The sequence below is a fragment of the Lagopus leucura genome, unplaced genomic scaffold (genome assembly GCF_019238085.1).
Source record: "Lagopus leucura isolate 7727_CA_CO unplaced genomic scaffold, USGS_WTPT01 Super-Scaffold_100002, whole genome shotgun sequence".
NCBI classification, from domain to species: Eukaryota; Metazoa; Chordata; class Aves; order Galliformes; family Phasianidae; genus Lagopus; species Lagopus leucura.
The window spans coordinates 80,902,324-80,914,350 of record NW_024962263.1 but is presented as its reverse complement, the minus strand read 5'-3'; the positions used below and the strand labels follow the sequence as shown (position 1 = coordinate 80,914,350).

General features: G+C 46.8%; 1 protein-coding gene across 4 annotated transcripts; it reads left to right on the top strand.

Moving 5' to 3' along the window:
* Nucleotides 1-6,731: 6,731 nt before the first annotated feature.
* On the top strand, nucleotides 6,732-10,961 carry LRATD2 (LRAT domain containing 2). 4 transcript variants are annotated; one of them, XM_042869882.1, is made up of 2 exons: nucleotides 6,732-6,830; nucleotides 7,541-10,961. In XM_042869882.1, exon 2 carries the CDS (start codon nucleotides 7,543-7,545, stop codon nucleotides 8,443-8,445), a length of 903 nt encoding a protein of 300 aa, XP_042725816.1. In that variant the 5' UTR covers nucleotides 6,732-6,830; nucleotides 7,541-7,542; the 3' UTR covers nucleotides 8,446-10,961. The 4 variants fall into 4 exon arrangements, with proteins under 4 accessions (XP_042725816.1, XP_042725813.1, XP_042725814.1 ...); XM_042869879.1 differs by lacking the exon at nucleotides 6,732-6,830 and adding an exon at nucleotides 7,064-7,160; XM_042869880.1 differs by lacking the exon at nucleotides 6,732-6,830 and adding an exon at nucleotides 7,064-7,160 and having other exon boundaries at nucleotides 7,538-10,961.
* Nucleotides 10,962-12,027: the final 1,066 nt, after the last annotated feature.

Below are 12,027 nucleotides of genomic sequence, written 5' to 3'. Positions count from 1 at the left end.
ATTAATCCTTGCAGCCTTTAGTGCAAAAGGTAGGAGTGTCACAAATGGCAAACAAAGGCTTGAAAGCATAGATCCCACCATTTCATTTCTTTAGAAGTCTGAATGCATTGCTGCAGCACTCTCAGGGTGTCACTCTGCTGTCACCCTTCTTCTCTGGTGCCTCAGAGTCTGTAGTGGGGCACTGGTAAAGCTGCCTCTGATGCAGCCTCCAGCCCATGAGCTCCTCCGTACCCTCAAGGCCAAAGCTGCATGTGGCTGTACACAGCCTCAGAGATTGCTCAGAGGTCTTGCTAGGAGTTGAGTGCTGCTCTGTTGGATTTGGAGCAAGTCCTCAGGAAAACCCTAAGCATCACCTTCACAGCTGTTTTGAGGCCTTATATCTCTCTTTCTTTTTGTTGGCTGGGAAACAATAGTTGTAGCCTGTTTCCCAGTCTAATGGGTGAATGAAAGGGGGAATTGCTCAGCTCACTTCCCCTCTGCCCTTTTATAGACCTGCAGAAAGGTTGTGATGGGCAGCCACTGCCTCTGCTTCTGGCTCAAATTAGCAAGAATTCAAACATAGGATAAAGTCCCACAGATATCCTGTTACCTATAGATATCCTGTGTAGATGGCCATGTGCTCTGGCACGACCAGCCTCATATTCTGGCACTGACATTATCAAAATCACAGGAAGGGACTCTGCCTGCTGGTTCCTCTGCTCCTTCCCATTTCAAATGGAGGCACTAACATACAGACATGTCCAAGGGTTGCCTGAAGAATTGCTGTGTTCACAACAGTGGCTTCTGCATAGGTACTCCACACTGGGAGCAACCAGGAGAGCTTTTTCCACCAAACATGGCAGTTCCATCCTCTCTAGGCTGCACAGGACAGATTGCCACCAAGGCAACCAGCAATCCTGTGATGTATCAAAAGACATTGATGGAGTGGCTACTGAGGAGAAGCTTGGAATGAAAGGAGGACCAGAGAGGGAAGAGACAAGCATTTCTAACACTGGATAATAAAAGAATCATAGAACCATTTGAGTTGGAGGGGACTTTAAATGCCATTTAGTCTAACTCTAGGCCATCCTTACAGTAAAGAATTTACATACATCCATATACAGTATACATATACATTCTTAACTACTTATAGATACACACTCTAAGAAGCATGTGCTTTCCCTCTTTCCTTGTTAGCTTATGTTTGAAATACAGTTGCTATTTTCTGGAAAAAATGGACTGCATTTTAAGTAAGCTATGCCTGCTGCTCAAGTCAGTTTGATAGCAATTCCTAAAACTCCAGACCTCTGCTGACACATGAATTACTTCATTTTCATTTGCTGGAATGCACCAATTAAAATTTCACAGTGGTAAAACTTCTTTCGAGATACAGCTTGGGTGCCTCAATCAAAAACTCTGTGGCTTTGGCAATCTCAGCAATTCATTTTGTTTTGGAACACATTTAGTAAAAAAATTACAATGTTGAAAGTATTTAACAGAAGCACAAGCTTCCACTGAGAGTTTTAGAAAAATGGAACAGTTTGCTGATGTGATAAACACAGCAATCACAGTTTCCACGCTCTGCTCTCAAAATGCAGATCTCTTTCTGATAACTTTCAGGTCTTGAATACACTGTGGCCCATGCTATGCTATACTAAGTACCAAAGATCATATGTTTGGAAGCACACAGATGCCAACCTGTTAACGTCATTGAAGCCTTTTAGGCTAAATGGAGAAACAAACACTAAGATCTCAGTTCAGGTAGTCACCTTCCTGACACTAGACATTTATTATATGCCTTATGTTATATCAAATAACACAAATCTGAAAAGTTAAAAATACCAAAGTTCTCATGATATTTGCCAACATTTTGGGGTACATAGATTTTATAGTTATCTGAATTCCAAACATTTCTCCTGGCACAAACACAGAGTCACTGAGTAGTGACTACAGGCACAGATCAACACACGTTTCACACATAAGCTTAAAAACAAATCACAAACTAGTCGTAGTCTGATCCAATGGATGTATCAGAATGGCTCTAACACAACAGAACAATGATGAGCAGATATCCAACAACAACTGGGTTATAGCAGTCATGCGGGATACATGAGACGCAGAGGCTCAAGGTCTGCTCTGAGAAGACATGAACAAAACTCACCCGTAAGCATGCCTTAAAACCAAAACTTTCAGATCTTTCTGGTGGGCCTGCCTGAATGACTCTCGATGAAGATAATCCACGGTCATGAGACGTGAATATTTATTACAGAGAATCTCAAAGCAATCTCATCCCCTTCCTGCACCTGATCTCAGAGCCACAGTCATTCTTTTTTTTATTTTTTTTCATCTGACTGAATGGATATTTAATGAAATGCTTCAGTGGGACAGACAGAGCACACAACTTGCTCAAAAATAGCAAACAGTCTGGTGGCTTCCAGCACTCTCCTGAGAAATAGTGGTTCAAGTCCCTTCAGCGAGATGAGAGGCTTCAACCTTGGTCTTTCATACCCTAAGGAAGCAACGTGAAATATTAATGCATTTTATTAACTGACAAGGCATCATTGTGAGAAACAGCCAACCTCATTAAAACACTTAACCTTGAAGGAGTATTAGGCTGTACAGGAGTGAAAGGAAGCAGTGCTTTCCAGCAGCTGTCAGGACGCTAGCTCTCTTCTGTTCCCTGCCACCTTGCTCTGGCATGCTGGCTTTGATGAATCTCATTCAAGTGGCATTCACAGCTTTGCGGTGCCTTATTCAGGGATGAGACTTCCACTGGAAGGCAAAGAGGTGACGAAGCAGATGTTACAACTCAGCATCTAAGCTTCGTTAGTGAAATGAGCTGAGGAGCTCTCAGGTCCCACACCTCCCTCAATTAAGGTATGATTGACTTCTACAGAACTCAGTGGAAGAACTCCCATGGACTTCACTAGGATGTGCTTCATAACCTCAGTGCCCCTAATTACACCATAGCAATTAAGCACTCTAGTTTGCAAAGGCTGTGATGCAGCAGAATGCTTACATGCCAAACAGAGCATATTTTATCTTAGTTCTCATAAAACTCAACTGAAAAAAAAAAAAAAGAAACTGAAACAATTAAATAATTCAAGTGTGTCATAGCCATCAGCTGGGTGAATACCTGTAAACACAACTTGTTTACAGACTGTGACACTGAACCTTGTCATGCACAGAATGACTGGTCACTAAGAAGAAAAATACACACAAAAAGAATATCTTCTCATAGTAGATTTTTTAAAATAACAATAACAATGGCAACACAGCATTTCACATCCAAGTAAGGATGAGGTATGATTTCAAGTTAGCATCACATTTTTAAGTCCTCAGTGTAGGATGCATATAAGATTAAATATAATGGAGCAACAAAACAAATTAGATGCCTCATTCTCAAAACTACAGGCCTGATGTTTACAGCAATCACTGCAGAGGTCCCTGGATTAGAAAGAGTGGTGAGGCATTGGCACAGGCTGCCCACGGAGGTGGTGGAGTCCCTGGAGGTGTTATAATAAATAATGAGTAGATGTAGGACTGAGTGACGTGATTTAGTGGGCATGGTGGTGATGGGTTGATGGTTGGACTGGGTGATCTTAGTGGCCTTTTCCAACCATAACAATTCCCTGATTCTTATGATTCCGTATCAGTTATATAGCCACAGGGACTGCTACAAATGCATCTTCTACTTCCATGACCCACAGTCAGTAAGCCAAGAGGTAGAGCCATTTCTGTGGACTGTATACATCATTGGACTATATAGCAATGCAACTGAATTTGCAGAGAGCCTGGCATCATGACAGGCTTTTGTCCCTAGACAGAAAAATACTATTTGAAGTGCATGTTATGGGCAATCAAAATTTTAAACATTTAAAATATCCTACGAGTCATGTTGCAACCCACTAGGATGGTATTTTTACGACATGAAGCCAAAGATATGTGTTGCTGCACTCAGCAATAGCTTAAGAACATATGGATGTGCAAATTCAGCTGGGAAAATGTTGGAGGGCTGTGCTGAGCAGAGGGAGACAGACCTCATGCAGGTCCACCCGTTTCGTTGCAGTCTTTGCAGTCTTTGCAGGGACTCAGATGATATGTCTGCCTGGAGTGAATCAGCCCTAAAACCACACCTGAGTTTTGTCTGCAACGGGACTGATTTCATTCCAAAAGAGAATCTAGAATGTACAAATACTTATGCAGTCTGGATGAGCAACTGGGACCAGGCAGTGACCCTGGTGAGTTACCTTATGACTTGTGTTGGAAGGGACCTCAAAGCTCACTCCGCTCCAATCCCCTGTCACGGTGTGGCTGACCACCACGCTGCCCAGGGCCCCATCCAGCCTGGCCTTGAATGCCTCCAGGGATAGGGCCTCCACAGCTTCTCTCAGCAGCCTGTGCCAGTGCCTCACCGCTCTCTGAGTAAAGAATTTCTTCCTAACATCTAACCTGAATGTTCCCTCCTTTAGTTTAAATACATTCCCCTTTGTCCTATCACTGTCAGACCACATGTAAAGTAATTCTCCATCTTTTTATAAGCTCTAATAAGTACTGAAAGCATGGACACTCCTGTTGGCTTTTGCAGATACACAGCACAGCTCTATGTGGTTCACAGCATTCAGTTCCCTCTGTGACGTGTGCCCAGAGCTGAATACCTCACAACTGGTTTCCAAATAGCAGCTTGCTGAGCAAGCACTCTTGTAACTGAAGAACATCCAAAGCGAGGTCAGAGGTGTGTCTTCAACTCTGCCCTACTGCAGCTTGGGCTTCCAGCTCAGCGCTGTGCAGCTTGTCTTCCCTTCACTCAAGATCCACAGGCTGGATTATCTTTAGCAGATAAGCACCAAAGACCTTTTTGCAAAAGCTATGCAAGAGGTCAGTGCTCCCTTTAAAAACACATTCACCAAGACAGCATGTCACTGCCACCACCCCTAGCCCTGGTGCACATGCAGGTTGGCTGCTTCAAGGCTTAGAAGTTAAGCACACAGCAGTGTTAAGCATCGTAATTTTAGGCACAAGCCCAGGTGATATATAGGCACTAAAAGTCCTTTGTGGATTTTCTATCCAATGCCTTATCTACAGGCACAGTATGCAATTACGTATGGGTTCTGCGACATAAAAACACTTGCCTAAGGTTTCTAACCGTGGAAAGCAGATTGATCAGAGAATGTGGATTTTGAGGAACAGCCATTGAAAGGAAACTAAAAGAGATCAAAGAGATCAAAGCAGCTGACAAGGTGCAGAAAATTAAGCACTGGGGTGAGTTGAAGCAGACGGAAAGAAAAAGACAGCAGCAAATACATGCGGATGTGCAGGCACGTGCAAGTGCTCCTCCAGACAATGCTGAGCCCCTGCATGGACACAGCCTCCTTCACACTGCTGCAGATTGAAAAGGACACCCGGCCTTCAGCAGAGGGCTGCCCAAACGTTGTAGTCACAAAATAAAACTGGTCCAAAGATGGTAAGGTAGGATGCTGAGACACAGCTTCCAACACAAATCCAAGAAAATGAAAAAGTCACTTTTATGTTCAGTCCAGCTCCTCCTTCCAGCAGAACCTCATCTTTACACGTGCCCATCCTTCAGGAGTGAAGCAATTTTACAAAGCCATATGGAGCAGGACCCCCTTTTGTCTGGCAGCATCTGTAACTACACCAGTAAGCAGTGCAGCGCAGGGAGGGAGAAACTGTAGTGCTGAAAAATGACATCCACATTCACCACATTGTAGAGGTTTCCTCAACTAGTCCTGGGGCTGGAGCACATCTGCTATAGCTGAGGTTGTCTGAAACCTCTTTGAGATGAAAAATGAATCGAGCCACCAGGGGACCCAAAACACGAGGTCTCCATTCAGCTGCCCATCACTTGCTGCAGTACTGGGGCTGTCCCAGGGAGCACTGCAAACATCTCCCCCTCCCCATCTCCTCTCCCCACACCAAAACATGTGGCTGTATCTGAAGCCACAGCAGCACATCACCAGATGGAAATGGCATTCTCTGAGCCTACAGGCAGCTCCCAGCACCCTGTAACACTACGCCTGTTCCTGCACTCACCATCATTCAGTGAATCCTCCGAGCAGCGGTGTGCAGTTGGGTTTATAAATTACAAGGCAACAGACAATGAGACAAAATTAAAGACATTACTCCTAGCTCCCATAAATTATCTCTGTAGTCTATTTTAACAGCATGGATTTACCAGTGCATGTGGAAATGGGAAGAATACCCATCTAGCAGCCTAACTGGGTATTAATGAAAAAGCAGAATATTGTGTTGTGCTCTCCAAAACACAGAAAGAGAAATACTCCCACCAGTCTCAATAATGCCGTTCCAGGGGGAAAGAATCATCATCTTCTATATTGAAAAACAGAGCAATCTCTTGGAGTCGGAAAGAAAAGAGATTTATTAATAAAACTAATTACATGCTCCACTCATGGAGGAATGCAAGGCACCAAGTCAGCCCAGGAGAGCCGCGCTCTGTGATTTCGCTGCGTTACAACTTCCCCGCTGCTGCAGGCAGCTCCCGGCGGGGCTGCGGGCGGGGATCCCCATAGGGGTGCAGCGGGATCACCCCACGGCCCCGCACGGGGCTTTCCGTCGCTTCCCGGCGCCGTCCCGAGCAAACTCCGGCTCCAGGTTATCCCAACCCTTCTCCGAACCGGCGGGCTGTGTACAGGAGGTGCCGCTTCATGGCAGCGTTCCCTTAAAGGGGCCGCGCGTGAGCACGCGTGTGAGTTGGTGCGTGAGCGCGTTGCACACGCAGCCGTAAGCGCAAAGAACCCGTCCGACCTCCGCCCGCGGATCTGCCTCGGCGGGGAGCAGAGCGCTTGGCATGTAGGGCAAGGAGAAAGAAAAAGGTGCGGGGAGGAGGAAAAGGGGAAGGAGGGAGTAAAGACGGAAGGGAGGAAAAAAAGAGAGAGGAAAAAAAAAAAGCGCTGCCTCTTTAAATGCTGGGGGCTGAGCTCTCGCTGGGGCGTCCGCAGCCGGATCCAGCCTCTCTCCTCTCGGCCGTGCCTCCCCGCGCCTCCTGCACAGCCCCGAGTGCCGGCAGCGCGGCTGCGGGCGCTGCTGCTGTGGGGAGCGCGGAGCGGGGCCGGGGGGGCCATGATCGCACCCGCCCCCGGGAGCCGCGCCGCCTCCAACCGGGAGCCCTAAAGCCTCTCGGCGCCGCGCTGCCGTTCTCCGCGGTAAGTTTGCGCGGTGTCGGCGGAGGGGCGAGTTGGACCGGGGAGGTTCACCTCCGCGCGGGGTGGAACTCCGCCGTCTCCGGCTCGGACCTCCGGTCTCCCTTTCAGCCGCGCCCTCGGTCCCTAACAGGTGGCTTGGTGCTCCTAGGGCGCCTTTTTCCTCCTCCTCGCTGCCGGATAACAGGTGGCCGAGGTGCGTCGCCTGCCCCTGAGCGCTGGCGGTGGTCCGGGGCCATCGCCTTCATCCCTCCTCGGGTACTCCCAGGGCTGTTGTTTCACGTGTTGCAGCGTGAAGTGGGGGTTGAAGACTGTACTCTAAATTCTGCTCTCTGCTGTCTCTCTGGCCTCTTGATGGCCCTGCTGTGTCTGTGTTACAGCAGGCATGGGGAACCAGGTGGAGAAGCTGACCCATCTGAACTACAAGGAAGTCCCCACGGCTGACCCAACGGGCATGGACAGAGATGAAGGGCCCAGGATCGGGGTCTCCTACATCTTTTCCAATGATGACGATGAGCTGGAGCAGCAGCAGGACTTGGGACACGACCTCGGGGGTGAGAACCCTGCCCTGCAGCCCTATGATCCCCAGCTGTACGAGGTGGAGTGCTCTGTTTATTACCGGGATGAGTGCATCTACCAGAAGAGCTTTTCTGAGGAGGACGTGCTGCCGGAAGAGGGCGAGGAAGGAGGCAGGGGGCACCTGAGCACCTACACCCCAGAGAACCTGCTGAACCGCTGCAAACCAGGCGACCTGGTGGAGTTTGTGTGCCAGGCCCAGTACCCGCACTGGGTGGTCTACGTGGGGGATTTTCAGGTTGTGCACCTGCACAGGCTGGAGGTGGTGAACAGCTTCCTCACCGATGCCAGCCAGGGCAGGAGGGGCCGCATTGCCAACCAGCTGTACCGCTACAAACCCCTCAGCCCGGCCGTGGTGGTACGCAATGCCCTGGAGCAGGTGGGCTGCAAGGACCGGGACCTGAGCTGGAGAAACTCGGAGTGTTTTGCTGCCTGGTGCCGCTATGGCAAGCGGGAGTTTAAAATCGGCGGGGAGCTGCGCATCGGCAAGCAGCCCTACCGCCTGCAGATCCGGCTGGGTGACAAGCGCAGCCACACGCTGGAGTTTCAGAGCCTGGAGGATCTGATCATGGAGAAGAGGAGAAATGACCAGATTGGTAGGGCTGCCGTGATCCAGGAGCTCTCCAGCCACCTGCAGGCTGCAGAGGAAGAGGATGAGGAAGATGAGGAAGACCATCCCCACCATCCAGGTGCCCGGACTGCTGTGCAGTAGTGCCTTAGCACTGCCATGCTGCTCGGGCTGGGTGATGGGGATTAAAACGGAAGGCTGCGAAATTGAGCTGTTATAAACCCTTTGGGCCGTTTCAGTGCAGCTTCATTCCGATCACATGTGAAAGGAAGGGGGAAAGCTGATTAAGTGTCTGTGCTTTAGTGCTTAACTCCTTCAGTGCTTGATGATAAAAAACACTGACTTATTGTAGAGGATAAAACTCAGGGCAACTCTATCCTTCTCTGCTCCCACCTCTTTCCCTTCCTCTGTGCCAGCCCTTCCCTCCACCATCTGCCAGTAGGCCTGACCCTATGGGATGCTAAATGCCTTTGACATCTACTTATCGGCAGAAGTTAAGAGTACTTAATAGTATTAAGGAGCCAACAACTTCAGGACATGGCCATGTTTGTCTGAGCGTATGATCAGTTGGTAGCTGGGAAGTGTGATATATTGCTGTCCCTTGTCTGCCCATTTCTCTTCAGTTGTGGTTCAGTTGGTCTTGCAACAGGCTGCTTGCTTGCTTGCGTGGTGCTAGGCTTCATGGATGGGTGGCCAGTTCCACAGGAGGTGCAAGGGAGAAATCAGTGCTGACTTCAGTGAAATGCTTTTGATATGCCTGGTGCTTTCTTAATAGAAATGTGCAGGTGGGCTGGGGGAGCTCTGTCTTTGCTAGCAGCACGTGGTTCTGTTGGGAAGAGAGCAGCTGTTACTGCTGACCATTCCCAGGGAGGAGGAATCTCACAACCCTGATTGCAGAGTCTGTGCATTGGTGCATGCCTGGGCTCTTACAGCTCATACTGAGCTCTGCTAGAGCTTGTTACAGGCTTCCCCTAAAGCAAGCAGCAGAGATCCGGATGGCATCTGTGGTGAGCATAGAAGCAGGCTGTTCGTGTGTACCAGCACATCTCCAGTAAGCTGTCCCTCAAGAAGGTGGTCTCATGGCTGGGAGTGTGGCACAGGTCCTGCACAGCAGCACTCCCTCCTTGCGATGGGAAGGAGTGAAGGAGGAAGGCAGGGGGGTTGGGGTGTTCATTTTATTCCCCCCTTATCACAAAGCAATTTCCTCTTTAGAAACTTCATGTTTCCCTATTTTGTACTAATTTCTATGATGTGCAGCTCAGCTATAGCACTAGAAGAGAGGATATGCCTCGGGAGTTGTAGTGTAGGTCCCCCATTCAGTGGGTTGGGGGGTGCAGCACTGCCTCCCTTGAATGTTTCCTGAATTCTGCTTTCAGCTGTTGAACTGTTCTCCCACGTGGACACCATCAGATCATTGTCCTGAGATCTTAAGTGTGTGAGCAAACAGATTTGGACGCCACTTACAATACAAAATTCCTTCCCTTTAAAAGCACAATAGTGAAGAGGCGAACCTGAAGATAAGCTTGAGTTCATTTAAATAACAGCAATTAATGTGCTGTACACTTAGAAGCGTTGTTACTGCCGTCTTCCCTGTGGTTGTTCATGGTTATACCACAAATAGCAAAGTACTCCGTGTCCTTTCTACCCCTTGGGAGCAAAGGTTGTTGACTAAGAAGTTGATACCTATTTTTGATTAGTTAGAACTACATAAAGCAACTTTGACAATATGGTTTAAATAAATCTGAGTTGTTTTCTTCCTAAGATACACAACCTGGGGGGGAACAAGGCAGTGATAAACTCCTTTAGCCTTGCTTCCAGAGGAAATGTGGCTTTAAGGTTATGCAAATACACCATACAGTGTTTCCTTATTGACTCTGCGTTCTCATTTTGGACTGCAAAATGCTCAAACCCAAAAGAGAATTTAACACTCAGCTCTGTTAGAATGCTATAGCTCAGGTGACTGCACTGATGGTTTTCTTCAATATGGAGTAGAGTCGTACTCGTGTCGGTGTGGCTGTCAAGCAAATGTGCAACCTTGCTTTAAAAAGTATGGTAACAACCCAATCTGACTGCAGTAGGGTCTGTGTATGGAGGGATGCATGCAGCTTTCATACAATTAAATGCTGAAAGCTGAAATGATCACGGAGAAAGTCCAGAAGAGAATGGAGACTCTGTTCTGTACTGACTCGTATACAACAACTGAGGTTATCTAGACCACAAGTAAATGTCTGCCTGTTGTTTCTTTCATACTGACCCTTGTACATAACAAAGTTTATTTCTCTGTGTAATATATGTATGTAAAATAATATTTTCTTACAGATATTTTTGAAAGTTTAAAAAAAAAAAAAATCCATCAAAACCTTGCATTTGAAAGTAAGTTGTTATGCACATTATTTTCCAGTCCTCTGAATGGGTTTATTTTTCATTAATGATCTAAAATATATTCTGGGTCATAAAGTATAGAAACTGCTATAAATGTCAAATATTATGTATCTACAGGGTACTAAACAGTAAACTAGTTGTGAAAATATTTTTCCCTTGTGTCTGAAACATCAGAACTATGACACACAGCCATTTCTCTCCTGAGATATCCTGCGTGGTCTGGCTTTGTTTTCTGTGGGTTTTGTTTTTTTCTTCTCTTTCTTTTTTTTTTTTTTTTTTCCTTAATTAAACAAAGGGGGGAAAAAAAAGGACCAAATCTGTTTGAGAACAAAGAGCAAAGCTTCTTTGACCAACCGAAATCACGTCTTGTGCTGATCTTGGTGCTTCCCTGTACCGGTCATGCCTCTTGGGATCAATTCCTATGCAGGCATAAGGGCCTTAACAAAGAATCCCAGAGCTTGCACAGCCCTCTAGGATAGAGAGCTGAGCAGAGGGCTTTGCTCACAGCAAAGCAGCCTGGCATGCAGTCAGCTGTGTTACAAAACCTGTCTGCCTCTCTGGCACCTGCAATTCAGGTGTTCAGTGCTTAAAATGTAGATATTGGAATACACTGTTCTGCAAGTTATGCTGGGGATTTATTCTGTCTCCTGCAACTCCATTATTTGCAAAAGTGGGTTTCCATTGTTCCCAATTTTTTTTAGGAGTGGTTTTGTTGTTTTTTTCTATGTCCTAACAGGGATTTCTTACCCCAACAGCTAATGACTGTTGAATCTTTAACAGGTGGGTCTTTTTTTTCCCTACCTGTTGATTAGGCGGTGTTATTCAATAGGTGCTATAAACACCACTGCAAACATTTCTAAGCAGGCAGGTTTTTAAAGCCATGGCTCATAATGCGTGAACTAGAATTGCCATAGGAGAACATTGCAGTTGCTTAGCTTCTCATTTTTGTTTTACTGTAATCATTTGCTTTCTGCAGACTACGCTGGGATTTCTACAGTTTGTTTTTTTTTTTTAATCAAATAATCTCTTGGGAAAAACAGACTTTTTTGTGTGTGTGTAGTTCAAGATTTTTCTGTTGCTCAAAAAAGGGGGGTGGGTGGGTGAATAAATGGAAGTGCTGTTCTCTGAGCTCGTTCTTTAAGGTATAGAAGTGAAGGTGTGATCCTTCTGCAGAGCTTCTGATTTAGCACACGGCCTATGCTGAGTTGAGCCACTTGGAAAAATTCTCAGAACTATGAATGTGCTTGAAGTTAAGTATGTGCATTTCTGTCTGAATAAGGCTGGAATCTTGATCCAAGGTCTTTGGTGGGAGTGTGAGGATCTGACATTGCCTGTTCGTGGGGA

What these genes read in the sequence shown, in the direction of transcription:
- LRATD2 (XM_042869882.1), top strand. Translation starts at nt 7,543, where the DNA reads ATGGGGAACCAGGTGGAGAAGCTGACCCATCTGAACTACAAGGAAGTC.